This window comes from Elephantulus edwardii, unplaced genomic scaffold, assembly GCF_000299155.1.
Source record: "Elephantulus edwardii isolate Elephantulus edwardi_28Jun2011 unplaced genomic scaffold, EleEdw1.0 scaffold00462, whole genome shotgun sequence".
Lineage (NCBI taxonomy): Eukaryota > Metazoa > Chordata > Mammalia > Macroscelidea > Macroscelididae > Elephantulus > Elephantulus edwardii.
Genome location: NW_006400212.1, coordinates 620,604 through 635,435, shown reverse-complemented (window position 1 = coordinate 635,435; position 14,832 = coordinate 620,604). Strand labels below are relative to the sequence as shown.

At 42.7% G+C, this 14,832-nt stretch overlaps 1 protein-coding gene across 1 annotated transcript in view; it reads right to left on the bottom strand.

Moving 5' to 3' along the window:
• Positions 1-4,061: 4,061 nt before the first annotated feature.
• The window catches only part of LOC102845704 (zinc finger protein 429-like), a 29,860-nt gene continuing 19,089 nt past the window's right edge, over positions 4,062-14,832 (bottom strand). Inside the window, exons 3-4 of the mRNA XM_006902844.1 lie at positions 4,433-4,560; positions 4,062-4,151 (exon numbers count right to left, since the gene is read on the bottom strand). Of these exons, the coding sequence (XP_006902906.1) occupies positions 4,062-4,151; positions 4,433-4,560 (218 nt within the window). The remainder of the gene's footprint in view (positions 4,152-4,432; positions 4,561-14,832) is intronic.

Below are 14,832 nucleotides of genomic sequence, written 5' to 3'. Positions count from 1 at the left end.
GATGGCGGGGAAGAAGAACGAACTGGGGAGGAGGGTAGAGAAAACAGTGCAACAATGAATGAATGAGAACCCAAAATCTCTGTAAATGTTCACTAAAACTAATAAAATTTAATAATAATTTAAAAAACAAACAAACAAACAAAAAACTCTTCACTAGGTGGCATCTCCAGGAGATCAGACAAAGGTGAGGACAGAAGTGCGTTTTCTGGGCCAGGGGTTAGAGGACAATGGTAACTCACGCAACACAAATGTCATGTCCAATACAGAAAGCGGTCTCCCTGAGATGATTCCTACAGTGGAAAAGTGCAATGACCTGTGAACTTGAGTCCCCAGGAGCAACAACTACCCACTTGGTTGAGAGAAATGCAACCCACTCTATAGAGAAAACGGGCTTCAAAAGATAATGGTTACAGGGCACATCACAAGGTGGGTTCTTGTGCAAAGAAAAAAGCATGCCAGGGGTGTGGAATTCTGTATATCTGAGTGCAACGAATACCAGGATTAGGTGAGTTTTAGTCAACGTTTCATTTCCATTCCTCAGCTGACATACCAAAGCCAAGTTTGCAAGTCAAATTATTTTGTGCTTTAAAAGGATTTAAAAAAATATACAAAGTCATTTTTTTTACCTATGGAGTCTAGGTTTTCCAAAGTTTCCAACATCATATCCATGTAGAGTTTCTTCTGGGGAAGAGACAGCAGAGGCCACTCTTCCTGGGTAAAGACCACCATCAGATCCTCAAGGAGCAACGTTCCCTAAAACACCCAACACGTTCGGAATCAGCACAAAAGCATTATCACAGACGGAAATAGGTTGTAAATAATAATGAACATTTACAATCTCCCACGTCCTGGAATAACCTGTAATCGCGAACAGCAAAAGAAATAGAGAAGCAGTTTTGCTTAGATGATCACACTGCAGGGGGGGAGAAAATGAAGCAAGAAGCAGAACAAGCCAACCAGTGTCTCAATGACAAACTGGCTCCTAGACAAGAAGCTGTTGTTACGATCGTCACAAAGATGATAAGATCCTTCCAATCAGTTTTGACTCCTCCTCAAGCAGCGACCCGACTCCGTCTCACCTACGTGTCACTGCAAAGATTCAAGTCACAGAAGCCAAGCCCTAAATGATGGCAGAAAATCCGGATGCAGAGTGTTCCGGCGGCACCTGTTTATTCCTACATCAAGCCATCAGATAAAAAGAAAAAAGGGACCACTCCTTATTCTAGAACAGCTAGGAAAAATCAAAGATGACAGCTGTTAATTCTTGGAGCAGCAAGAACACATTGGTCTTCAAAAATCCTCTGCTTAGGTCCTTTGTACATAGGAATTGGATCTTCAGCAGAGCACAATCAGTGTTACAGTTTGGTAACTGTATTTTTAAATTTTTTTTTTAATGAATGTTTCTTCCTTGCAGTAAGTGCATAATAGAGCATCATTCAGAATCAATAGCATTGTATCCAAAACTATGATCTAAACACTGGGATGCTTTAGTTTGGCTGGCTTGTTTGGCTTTGTAACTCCTGAAACATTGTATACTATATATGTCAGAGGGAAAAGAAACACAATGTTGTTATTTGACTCAGGAAACTATTTACTCACGTCTTTCTTTAAAAAAGAAAAGTCATTAAAAAAAAGAATTGTTAGTGATAGGGAATGGCAAAGGACACACTGACAAAGGAGATTAATCAGAACTGGCTTTGACAAGCACTGTGGCAACTGCACAATTAAAACAGACTTTCAAGGGGGAGAAAAAAAGAAGAACTAACTTGGGAGGAGGATTAGAGAAAATAGTGCAGCAATGAATGAATGAAAACCCCAAATCTCTGTAAATGTTCATTAAAATTAATAAAATGTAATAAAAATATATAAAATAAATAAGTATGCACACTAGCAACTTAAAAAAATGTTAAGAAGATCAAAAAAGGAAAAAAATAAATTAAAAAGAGTTGTTAAGAATATCTATCCTCATATAAGGACATAAAAACTCTCCATCCACTAGGATTGCTATAAAATTTACAAAGAAGGGTTTTACCATGAGAAAACCAAACCGTAAAATCTTCTCATCAATAAAGCACCAAAAAACCCACTTAATTGGTCTAGAAGAGCTTTTGGGAAAAAAGTCACCACCCTTTCTTGAAGAGCATTCTTAAAAATGCACGGTGATATCATTAAATCCAGGGCAGGAGATCAAGAAAGGACCTCCTTCTTAAGGAGGAATGTGGACCTCTCTCTCAGAGGTGTTCATGATAATTCAAAAGCGAAGGAAATTCCAGGAGCACGCAGTCCAATTTTATATTCTAGACGAACTCTGCTTAGCTGTGGCTGGATGGAACGCGCACAATAAATCGCCTCTTTTTGCTGTCCTAGCCAAAGAATGGGGAGGGGGAATCTCAAAAATTGGATGAAAGAAATCATTCCTTAATATTATAAAAGCACGGACAGAAAAGCCACAGTGAATAAATTCTAAATGAACAGAGATGAAAGGCCTTCTTTCGTGAACGAGAACCAGATAACACTGTTGGTTTTGACTGCTCCAATTGAATACTGTATTACAAGCCCCACACACAGCCATAAGGAACTAAAAGCCACTGAAATTCTCAAAGACGTGACAACTGTCTATTTCTGTTCAGATGCCCTAATCCCACAGACAGAAAAAAAGCAAAGACTCACCAAGAAAATAAAAAATTTGACTGGTTCTACTATTTCAGATGCGTCACAGGTATCTAAACGTTGAGTAAATGGATAAGAAGGAAGACAGAAGAAGAATGAATGTCTTTGAACTGTGGTGCTGAAAACGTGTAGTGAAAATGTCCCAGAATGCCAAAAGATGCAAGTTAAGTCTCTCTTGGAAGAAGTGTCCCCTTGGAGGCAAGATGGTGCAACTTACTTTGATATATTTTTTTGGGTATGCTATCAGCAGGGAGCACGTCTTCCCCCCACAAAAAAAACACATCCTGAACTTGACCTTAGGGCAAGCTGCATGACAGGGCAAAGTTCCCATCCGGTTTAGACCACAGTCTACGCCACAGCACAGAAAATGAAAAGCTGACCATTTGAGGGACACCTGGCAAGACAAGCATAGTCCCACGGATCCAGAAGGCTCAGCCTCTTCAGAGAACTGAGTCCGGCCAGGGACACGCCAGGGCAAGAAGACAGACTTTCTCCTTTACAGTGACTGGAAGCTGCGGCATTGGCAGCCACGAGCTGGTTCCCACCTGGAGGCAAATGAGGAGAGCTGAGCAGGTGCGGCTGCAGGGAGAATAAGGACTAGCACTCATGTTGTTATTAAGAGGTCATTCGGGTGACTTACAACTCCCAGCGACCCAAGGAAAACCACATGTGGACCTTGTCTGTCCTCTGCATCTTCTCCAATACGCTGGAATCCACTGGTCAATTCACTGTGTCATTTCATCTTCTGTAAGGTCTTCTTTCTTTTACAAATCTTCCACCAGCATCATGTCTTCTTCCAAGCACTGACCCCTCCGCACCACATCCTCAAAGTGTGCGAGATGAAATCTCACCATAGCTGCCTCGAAGGTGTATTCTGTTGACTTTTGTCCGAGCTGTGTGTGTGTGTCCGTGGTGGGACAGTCTGTAGGCATCTCCAATATCACAACTCCAAGGGCCCCAAGGATGTGACAGGGAGCTACAGAATCCTAGTCTCCTAGGAGAACAAACGGGTTTCAGCCTCTCCAAGACAGACCTGAATTATGTTCTGGGCGGTCCATGACATGTTCCAAACTCTTCTCCAGCACCACACCCCAAAGGCATCAATTCTTTTTTTCCTTCTTCTTCTTTAGTCACTATCCAGCTCTCTGATGCATAGCAAGTAACTGCAAAGACCACGGCTTGGATACGGTGCACCTTAAGTCTCTAGACGGACACTGCTACTTGCCATCTGGGACAGCAGATGTACCTACTACAATCTCTGATTTCCTAACTGCTGGGGGCCAAGGGTGTCGAATAATTAGCAGGATTCTAAATGGAGTAAATCGAAAGGAAGGAGAGATGTTGGCATCTTTCTACCACAGACTACTGCTGACTTTGAACCACATGCCCGGTTAGGTGACAATACCAAGGTCCGCCAGGATGGGGTGATCACGACGCCAGGTCTGTGGGTGAATAAGAACCGTGATCCCAGCCATGCCCACCTTGAAAATTCACACAGAGAAGGGGTAGAGGGCCAGGGCTGCAGGAAATGAGGGAACCTCTTAGACACGGTTCTGAAGCAGGTCCCTGCCTCCCCATAGCTTCAACGCCACGCCTCCCCACTTTGGGTTGGAAAGATCTTTAGAACTCACCATCTCCTCGCTCCACCTTCTACAGATCGAAGAGAAATAGGAAGTTGTCTCCAATCGTGAGAATTCCCTTCAGGAAGAGCGTTCCGAGGAACGGAACAGCACTGGACGATGGGCAGGTAGTTAGACACTACTTGGTCCACACTTGCTTCACGGTGCTGGAAGGGCTGTAAATGCTTGGCCTGGACAGACAGACCAAGATGGTCCGCCTGGATGCCCAGCGGCCTGGACTGGATGCGTTCTGCTGGGCCACACCGAAGGCCTGAAAGAGACAATTACAGGTGGAATACGGCTGAGTGAGCAGGGACACAAAGATCTTTCTTTGGTTTCCTTTCCGCTGCCTGTGACCATGTACATTTGAGCTGCTTCACCCAAAGGCCTTGGCTTTGGGAGAGAGGGTGGGTGACGGGTGGTTAATTCCTTTAGCAACGCTGAAGGCAAAACAGACACACTGTCCTCTTGTGTGATTCAAGTCCTGGAAATACAAGGAAGGAAAGGCCAGCGATGAGTCTGTTCTGAGTCAGGGGCAAGAATTCCTTCCAAAAAAAGCTAATCTGTTAATTTGTCACTGACTGGATTTGCAATTGAGGTTGAACCGGTTTGAGCCTCCCAGAGTGCCACACCCGCCTCGCTGTCCTCTCTGGCCACGACGCCTGTGTGACAAAATGGGTCGTCCGTGCCTGTACGGGGTCTCTGACCTCAAGGATAGCATAAGAGGGAATCTTGCAAGCCCTGTGCTTGTGAGTGGGCTGATGCCTGGATATTTGTTACAGATGGGTCTTCGTAATCCCGGGAAAACCTCTGGAAATTAAGTTGCTTCTAGGATAAGAATGGGAGTTTCTGGGGAAAAATCAGGGGAACTCCACCAGACCTGGGATAAAGATTTAACTAAAGTCCTTAATCAGGAACCATTTGATGTTCCTGGAAATGATAACATACAAGATGAAAATATAAAAGAAATTGAGATTGTTCTTAAAAGTATAATTTTGATTATGATCTTTGAGTATGTATCTAATTCTTCTTTTGTGATACTTGCAACTCATATTTAGTAATGTAATTGTATATTAGGAGAAAGTTTAGACTAGTTTCAACAGCAGAAAGTCATAGTTAATGAGAATAAAACAGAGAGGTTTAAGAAAAGACTCAAAAGACAAACTTCTCTAAAAGTAAAGGTCTCTTCAAGAAATAGGAAATATTACCAGATAAATAACAGGTGGTGGGAAGAAAGTACTTATAAAGGACCATATGTCCTGCCAACTCCAACACCAGTACCTCTTCCTTATACAGACGTTTTGTATTCCAAGGAAAAAGAATTGAATATTACAAGTTAACTTGGCAAAAACAAGTTAAAGGAAGTCGTACGCCCTAGTGCACATTGCCAAACAGAAACAAATTAAAATCTTATGAAACAAGTTGCAAAAGCTATTGATAAACATAGGAATGGTCCAGAGTGTAGGAAAACAGATGTTAAGATTTGTTAGGTACAGTACAAATATGAGTACAAAGGCAAAAACAAAGGTGGCTAAAATACAGTGACGCAAAGTAGGAGAGGAAAGGAAGTGAAATGTAAACCATTAACCATTGTCTAGCAGATGACCAACATAAGGTCACTGTGTTTCTTGTTCAAAGAATGTTTAATAGCTGATGCTATTATTTAGTAATAGAAAATACTTTCTTTTTGTTTTTTCTAGTTAAAATCTTATGTGAGCTTTGTAATCACAAAATGTTGGCTATAAGTCAAGTTTAAACAAGTTTAAATGTGTAAAAAGCAAGCTTTTAGCATAATAAATCAGAGCTCTCTACATCATCCTGGTGTGCAGACTCTCATTTTCGCCGACTTCGTCCCTCACCTGCTCTTCACCAAGAAACCCCTTGAGTTTCTTGTCACGACCGTGGTCGGGTGGTTGGTGACACCAGAGCTCAGGTGCATTTGGCACACAGCTCCGGGACAGGCTTGTTCTAACGACAGAGAGGGGGAGGGACAGGCTGCTTCTAACAACAGAGGGACAGAGAGATGGAGAAGCTTATGCCACAGAGACTGGGGAATCGCTTTTCCCTGGACAGCCTGCTCAATGCTTTCCTGCAGTTTAGTTCTCAGTAATACCAATGGAACAAAAAAAAAATATATATATTCATCTACTTGTGTAAGAAACAATACAGCCCATCCTCCCTGCTCTGCTATACAACGTGTTCTTTCTGAAAAGTGTTAACAGAGACAAAGAGGGCTATGTTGTTACTACGCATTGCCGTCAAGTACAACGCATAGGAACTCTATAAAGGTCTGAAGCCTTCCTACAACTACTGTTTACCATTTAGGTTATCGTTCATCAAAGTTGGCAAGAGTTTCCAGAGAAGTGGACGCCATTCCTGCTTCTAAAATGAAGCACGTACAACACTGGTGGCCTAGTGGCAGTCAGAGGCTTTGCTGTAATCCCAAAAGTCAGCAGTTCAAATCCACTAGGTGCTCTGCTGGAGAAGAAGGGGCAATCTGTTCATATACCGGTTGGAGACACACACACACGCTCACACACAATAAGAAAATAAAAAATAAAAGATAAATAAAAAAATGAGGGATGAAGTACACAGTGCCACCAATTGTGCTATTTGGATGCTGGGATTTGAACAACAATTTATCTACTCAAGACTCATCCTTATAAGACGTTGGACGGCTTCTGGCAGCTAAATCTGTGGATACAGTCCATGTCAGAAAAGTGAATGTGGAAATGAGAGCCTGTGTAATACAATTAATAAAAATTAAAAAAAAAAAGACTATCAACAGATCTCTGCTGGAATCTTCCTGTCCCAGTCAGATCCAACTGGATGGCGTGCACACACACACACACACACACACACACACACACATTCTGAAGGGGATGACAGACTTATTGAGAACAATGCCGCTGAAAAGTCATTTCTTTTATAATAATTATAAGAAAGCGTAAGAATCCCTGAGTGAGAAAAGGCTGTGGAAAGGACGCAAGTCCTGGATGGTTGCAGGTCTAGGTCCACATGCATGTGAGTCTGAAGACAGACTTGTTTGATACCCAATGAATCAAGACACAGAAGCCACAGGGTTACAGGTGAGGTCTTTGATTAGCTGTGTAGCGGGGGTCCCAGGTACAAGGCAGGATCACGGACTTTTGCTGTGGTCAGGAGGTTTTTATATTTTCACTTGTCCCACAGATTCTCACCACTGGACCAATTGGCAGCGTCAGGATGGATGGTGAAGAGATTGAGATTGTTCACAGCTTCCGTTTGCTCGGCTCCACAGTCAACACTCTTGGCACCAGCAGTCAGGAAATAAAAAAGCATATCGCGATGGGAAAGTCTGCTGTTAGGGACCTCTCTAAAGTACTCAGGAGCAACGGTGTCTCTCTGGAGACTAAGGTGCGCCTGATACAGGCCATGGTCTTTGCAATCACTTGTTATGCATCAGAGAGTTGGACAATGACTAGGGAGGACAGAAGGAGAGTGGATGCTTTTGAGCTGTGGTACTGGAGAAGGGTACTGAATGTACCATGGACTGCCAGGAAAACAAACAGATTCATCTTGGAGAGGATTAAACCAGGCTGCTCCTTGGAGGCAAGGATTCTGGGGCTTCATCTGACATACTTTGGACACGTTGCAAGGAGGGACGGGTCCCTGGAGAGGGACATCATGATTGGGAGGGTGAAGGGACGGCGCAGGAGAGGAAGGCCCTCTATGAGGTGGATTGATTCGGTGACTGGGGTAATCGGGATGGGTGTGTCAGAGGCGGTGCGGTTGGCGCAGGATAGAGCAGGGTTTAGGGCTGTTGTGCATAGGGTCGCTATGAGTCGCAAACGACTCGACGGCACATAACAACAACAAGAACAACAACAACAACCCAGGTGCTGGGCCACTTGCTCAAGCAGTGTACTGCTGAAAACTTTCAAAGGTACAGAGATACACAGATAGCATTTTGCTGTGGACACACTTCAAGGACAGAGTCCCACACATCTACATTCTGGCGCACAGACAACAGCAGTTACTGTGCTGGGACGCCGTGCAAGACCAAAACCTTCAGGCCAAAACTTTGCACATAGGGGTTTAGTTATAAAACAGAATCTGTTTGGCCTGTCAGACCTAGGCAGGGGTTTGCTTCAGAAAAGGTCACACAGGACTGAAAATTCGGTGGAACAAATGTCGAGATTTAAATTTCAGAATTCTGCTGGAGAATCTGGAAGAACATCATTCTCCTATCTTGTGACTTTTGAAAATAAACGAGTTGGGGGAAACTTCCTTGGAGAGGGGACATGATGCTGGGAAGGGTGGAGGGTCTGCAAAGAAGAGGAAGACGTTCGACCAGGTGGACTGAGCATGGTGACTGCCGCAGTGGGCTCTTGTGTGTCAGGAAGTGTGAGGATAAACAGGCTTCAGATCTTTAGCTCAGAGGGTCCCTAGGAATCGCACTCGACTCAACAGCACCTAACAGAACATCCTGGGAGACACAATTATGTGACTTCCTTTGTTCCCCCTAATAATCCTATTTTATTTTTCTTTTTATAATAACAATTAAAAAAAGGATCTACCCTCGCTTTTTAAGAAAATGCATGCATCTGCACACTGCAGTTGCTGGAGAGGGACTTTCTTTCAGTGAGTTCAGGGAGTGCTGAGCAAAGTTGGTTGCAAGGAGTTGATGTGTGAACCCAAGTGTTGCCTCTCTGCTTTTGCTAATCCACTAGATAGTTCATAAAAAGGGACTATCTTCTCTCCGGGGACTGAATCCCGCTGAGAATGTGCTTCAGGGTGAGCGGAGAGTCGGTGGTGAGTGGACAGGAGGGAGAGAGATTATGTGAGCAACTAAACTGTTGTCGCTGTCATACGCCAGTAAGTAGGAACACACTTCACATCTGACCTTCACTCCGGGTTTCAAAGAGTGGAGTGAAACTGCCTATCTTCTTCTCTGAAGCAGTGTGCTAGGAATTCTTTGAAATATCCACATCCCTTTCCCTACTTTTCCCCCTCTGCTTTCCAACATACAAAGCAACCATTTTTAAAATGACTAATAGCCTTTCACAAAAACGTACCAAGAGTCAAAAGAAACCCAGAAAGAGATGCTGTGTGAAATCACCATTATGTCCCCTTTTTGCTGTTACAAACGCGACTGACTCAGAGTGCACCTTCCATGCGACTTCAAAAACCAAGAACAGCATAAGAAACTCCCATCCTGCTAAGAAGCACCTGGTGGATTCCAACCAGCAGAAGAGAGAGTCTTTCCTTATCAATACTGATGAGTCAAAATGTACCCAGAACTGAGTCCTTATAGGGTTTTCCAGAAGCAGAAAAATGACATAGGAGGAGATTATCCATGTACCTCAAATGGAGAGGCAGGTGAATTTGAACGGTGTACCTTCACACCATCAGCGCTATGTCATACCATGAAGGCACCACTGGACAAGAGAGAAATGCAAAGCAACACACCATGGGAGACCCGCTCCTTCCTAGAAGAAAAGCTCCTATCAAGCACCAGAGGGTTGGAGTTAGGGTTAGGGTGAGGCTGTGGCATAGGGTTAAGTTTACGTTTCAGCTTAGGGTTAAGTTTATGCGTAGCATTAGGGTTAGGCTTAGAGCTAAGGTTAAGGTTAAAATAAGGGTTAGGGTTAAGGTTAAAGTTAGGGTTACGTTTAGGCTTGGGGTTAAGGTTAAGGTTATGATTAGGATTAGGTTTAGGGTTAGGAAAGAAAAAGAAAAAATATGAGAAAAAAAGAAAAGAAAAAGAACCAGAAACAATAGTACGATTGCAACAAAGGGTTCAGGCTTTGTGGCAAAGTGTCCTGTTTCTTCAAAGCGTCAGAAAAAAATTACCCCATGACCGGAAAGCTTGCACTGAGGCGCTTAAGAACGCTTGAGCATTTAACTGAAAACCAACATGTTGTCCTTTAAAATCCAGACCTAGAATCTGTGGCGAGCAGGCAGTCTACAATGTCAAAGACATTGCAGAGGTGGGGTCAGCCTTGACCCCACGCATGCATCAAGATAATGCATGATTTTGCACTGCAATCCTAGAGGTGCGTGGTTCAAATCCACCAGGTGCTCTGCTGGAGAAGGAGGGGCAATCTCCTCCTGGACCAGTCAGATCCGATTTGACGGTACACACACACACACACACACACAAATAATAATTTAAAAAAAGAAAAAGAAAATGCATGATTTGCTCATTAAAAGAATGAAAATCTTACATGTACCAGGACATGGATTAAGCATGAATATACTACACAAAATGGAAAAAGACAGCCACAAAAAGACATCATCTTAATTGATTCCACTTGAAAGAAACATCAAATAAAAGTCAATGTCTTTATATAATATGTAGCAAGAAGACAGAGCACCATATAATATGTAGCAAGAAGACAGAACATCACTCCTGGAGATGCACGCGTTCATTTTAAGTTAGCCACAAAGATTTGGAAAAGAGCAGGAACGGTTACAGCTGTACAACACAGTGGAAATCAGGAGGTTGAACATTAAAACCATCAATCATGAAGTGGAATACAAAAAGCAAAAGAAAATTCACAACATCTAGTTTGATTACTATGCAAAAAAAAAAAAATAAAAGGGATAAAGTGTGTGTGTGGAGGGAAACCCCACCATAGTAAAACAGAAAAAATACAGATGAAAATAACAGAAAGAAGCAATGTAAGGAAGGTGAGATGTAGAGAGGAGAGTAGCTATTGCAAAGATTTCACAACCACGTTTATTTTTTTTTTCTATTAGGTAAAAAAACCCCAATCACTTAGCAAGTTCAGCATATAAGGAATAAATTTATCCAAGAGGTGCACGGTTCGAATCCACCAGATGCTCTGCTGGAGAAGGAGGAACAATCTCCTGCTGTACCCGTCAGATCTGATTTGACGGTACACACACACACACACAATAATAAAATACAAATAAACAAAATTTAAGGAATAAATTTCCATGGGACTACATCTACTGGCTATTATGAAAAGAAACAGAAAACAGAAATATTTAAATTAGAACAAAAACCTCAACGTGAATTATATTTCGAAATAGTAGTAGGGTTTTTTTAAAAAAAAAAAAATAACTGAAAACCTTAAGTTGAGAGACAGAATGGAAGAGCAGTGTTATGGGGCTTTCACCATGAGTGTTAAACAATATGAAAATGTAAAAATGTCTCCCTCATACTGAAACTAGGGAGGTCTGGGGGCCTAGAGGTAAGACGTTTCTCTGCAATCCCCAAGGCCTGGGGCTGGACCCCACTAACAGCATCTGTTCCTGGGAGATAAGATGGACCAAGACTCCACCCCTGAAAAGTAACTGACTTTTGAAAGAGCAATACCAAAGGGGCTCTTAATAAAACTCTTCTCAAATGTTTTCCTCCTTCACCTGGTCACAATTACATATATCAGGTCCAATCCTTGTTAGGACTCTTTTTTTTTTTTCTTCTGTGAAGTATCTAGACAAGAGTCAGAGAAGACAGCGGGCATGACCCAAGCATCTCAAATTTAAAAGAAAGAGGAACGGCTTTTATTTAATACTGCACAGAGGCAGGCTGCCTTGGATTCAGCTACTGGTAAGGCGACAGAGAAAGGATTCCTCATTGGCGCGGTGAAAGCAGCAGCATAAATTTTGCGAAGGTGGAAGCTGATGTCAGCTTTTGACAGTTCTGGGAAGAAGGTCACACTTTCAGAAACAGGCTTACCTTCCTTATATGGGAAGTGTCCGCACAGAGTTTGATAAGAAATATTATAATCGTGCAAGCCTCCAGCTTCTCTTGGCCCTTACAGATAAGAGCGTTACTTGCATGACTGGGGGTCTTTGCTCCTTCCTCAACTAAATCCATCCCAAGAGGGGAAATATATTCCTCTCTATAATCTTCCTCCTTTGTTTTTAATGAACAGGAAGACTGAAAAGTACCTGGTGCATTTTAGAAATCTAAGAGCAGTCACTCTCAATAGAGGAGGCATTATTTTTTGACTACGGCTTTTGTCAAAGGCTACAGAGATGAACAAGCCTGTATTTCCTGAAGGCAAGCGCACCTGTGAGCTAACAGCTTTCATAAAATATATTTAAGTTCTTGAGGTCTACTTCTTTTGCAAAACGCCTCAAGTGTTGTCTACCTTGCAGAACTGTTTTACGGATGAAAAGATCTGCCCTGAGGACTGAGGAGAAACTTAACAAGCTTAGAAAGAGAAAGACAAGGTTGAGGACGGACAGGGAGGAAGAAGGGTGTGGGGAAGATGGCAGACAGACAGACACAGAGAGAGCAAAGGTGGAGAGGATCTTCACACACAGGTTATGGAGGCCAGGACAATGGATTTCACTCAGACTCCTGTGGAAGCGAAAAACACATTTCCTCAAAGAAAACACATAATTGTATGTATTGATTTTTGCTGCCGTTGTATGGTTGTGTACCACTGAAGTGGAACTCTTAGCTGACCCTTCTGAGGCCTTTCTGAGACAGTCAATCACCCAGCAGTCAACACTCCTGGTACCAGCAGTCAGGAAACCAAAAAAATTAATTACAACGGGCAAAGTCTGCTATCCGGGACCTCTCCACCAGAGTCCAGAGGAGCAACGATGTCAGTCTGGAGACTAAGGTGTGCCTGATCGAGGCTACAGTCTTTGCAATCACTTGCTATGCATCAGAGAGTTGGACAATGACCAAAGAGGATAGAAGGAGAATTGATGCCTTTGAGCTGTGGTGCTGGAGAAGAGTATTGAATGTACCATGCTCTGCCAAGAAATCAAATAGATTCCTCCGAGAGAGGGTTAAACCAGGCTGCTCCCTGGAGGCAAAGATTCTGAGGCTCTGTCTGACATACTCTGGACATGCTGCAAGGAGGGACAGGTCCTTGGAGAGGGACATCATAACTTGGGAGGGTGGAGAGACAGACAGCGCAGGAGGGAAAGATCCTCTATGAGGTGGATTGATTCAGTGACTGGGGTCATGGGGGTACGTGTGTCAGAGACAGCAAGATTGGCACAGGATAGAATAGGATTTCGGGCTGTTGCACACAGGACTGCGGGGGACTCAATAGCAGGTAACAACAAATCCCAGAGGGAGGAGATGATGACTCTTTCTCCCACACAGCTGCTGGATTTGAAATGCTTGTGCCTTCATTATTGTAACAATCACTTTCCTATCACTAGGTCACTCGAGATGCCACCGTGGGTTAAGAGCTACCATTTATGAAGAGATTGGAGCATGTGCTGTCCTCTGACTCAAAGCTTTCCCTCCATTGTTCAAAGCAAGTCAGTTCTTGGCTGGGAGCTGATTATGGGTAGCTCCTGAAAATTTGCTGATATTTAAATGGGAAGACAGAATGCTCAAAGATATTAAATAAGATCATTCACTGGGATATGTGGTTTCAATTCTGACTATTACAGCGAGGAGGAAGGGAAAAAAAACCCCAGCAGCATACAGCTTTCTCACTTGCATTGCAGGTAACCCTTCTGGAGATAGTCCCTGGCCCTTAAGCGACCTGATTAATAAACCCCAAATCCAAATGCAACTGTGATCTTGAGATTCCGACACATCACCCAAGAAGGTATTAATGCCATGAAGGTTTTCCAGGATTCAAAGTCTTCAATGAAACACACGTTTTCATCTTTTGTGGAGTGACTGGTGGAGTTCAACCACAGAGGCTCAAGCCTAATTTACAGGATTAGTTTGTTTACTGGGGTGAATTTACAAACTATATATAGGTTTTTCTGCTCACACCTTTTCTGCTCATGAAATCCTTACTCTGTGGTCAAAATTCTCATTATAACAAGGAGGTGTGTAACCCTCCACCACTGCCTCCTGCAAAGAGAAGCCATTTGGGGGGAGGGAGAACCCCAACATCCCAAAGGATGGTGTTCAATTATAAAGATAAATGTGAACCTGTCAATTCTGCAGCTGAGCAAGTGGTTTAAAGAAGGAAAAGGATAAATCACATAACAGACTGGGATCATAGGAGCCTCTGTCTAGTTCATGATGGCAGGAGGTAGCATCGGAAAGCAGCTAAGTTGGCATTTCAGGAGAAGTCACTTTGTAATATCTAGAAGATAAGTCATCAGGGGAAATCACACAGATTTTTCTCCATTTTTTTACAAGGATTTTTCAAGATAGGTTTTTTTTAAAGAAACTTCTTAGACGATACAACTTTTAATTCAAAGGTGAGCTTAGGTATTAATTCTTTTTTTTTTTTTAATAATTCTTAAGTCACTGATGTATTTACTCTTTCCTCTCACTTCCAGACTATCTACACACTGTACTTAGAATGTATGATTATTTACAGTAATAGATTAAAGTCAATGCAATCTAGGTTTTCTTTTTTACTAAAACCAATAGTATTTATATCTTTTTACCAAGAGTCACTAGATTAGTTGCAGTTGGTTTTGAGTCCTACAAAATAACATAATTGTGAAATTATTTAAGGGAAAAAACCAACCTGCTTGTGGATTCAAACCGGAAAGAGTGAAGCCAATTTCCAGTTAAAGGAGCAACCCAATACAAATTACGCTTCCTGAAAAGATACACACGGGTGGTTTACGTAACGCCAGCAGCCTC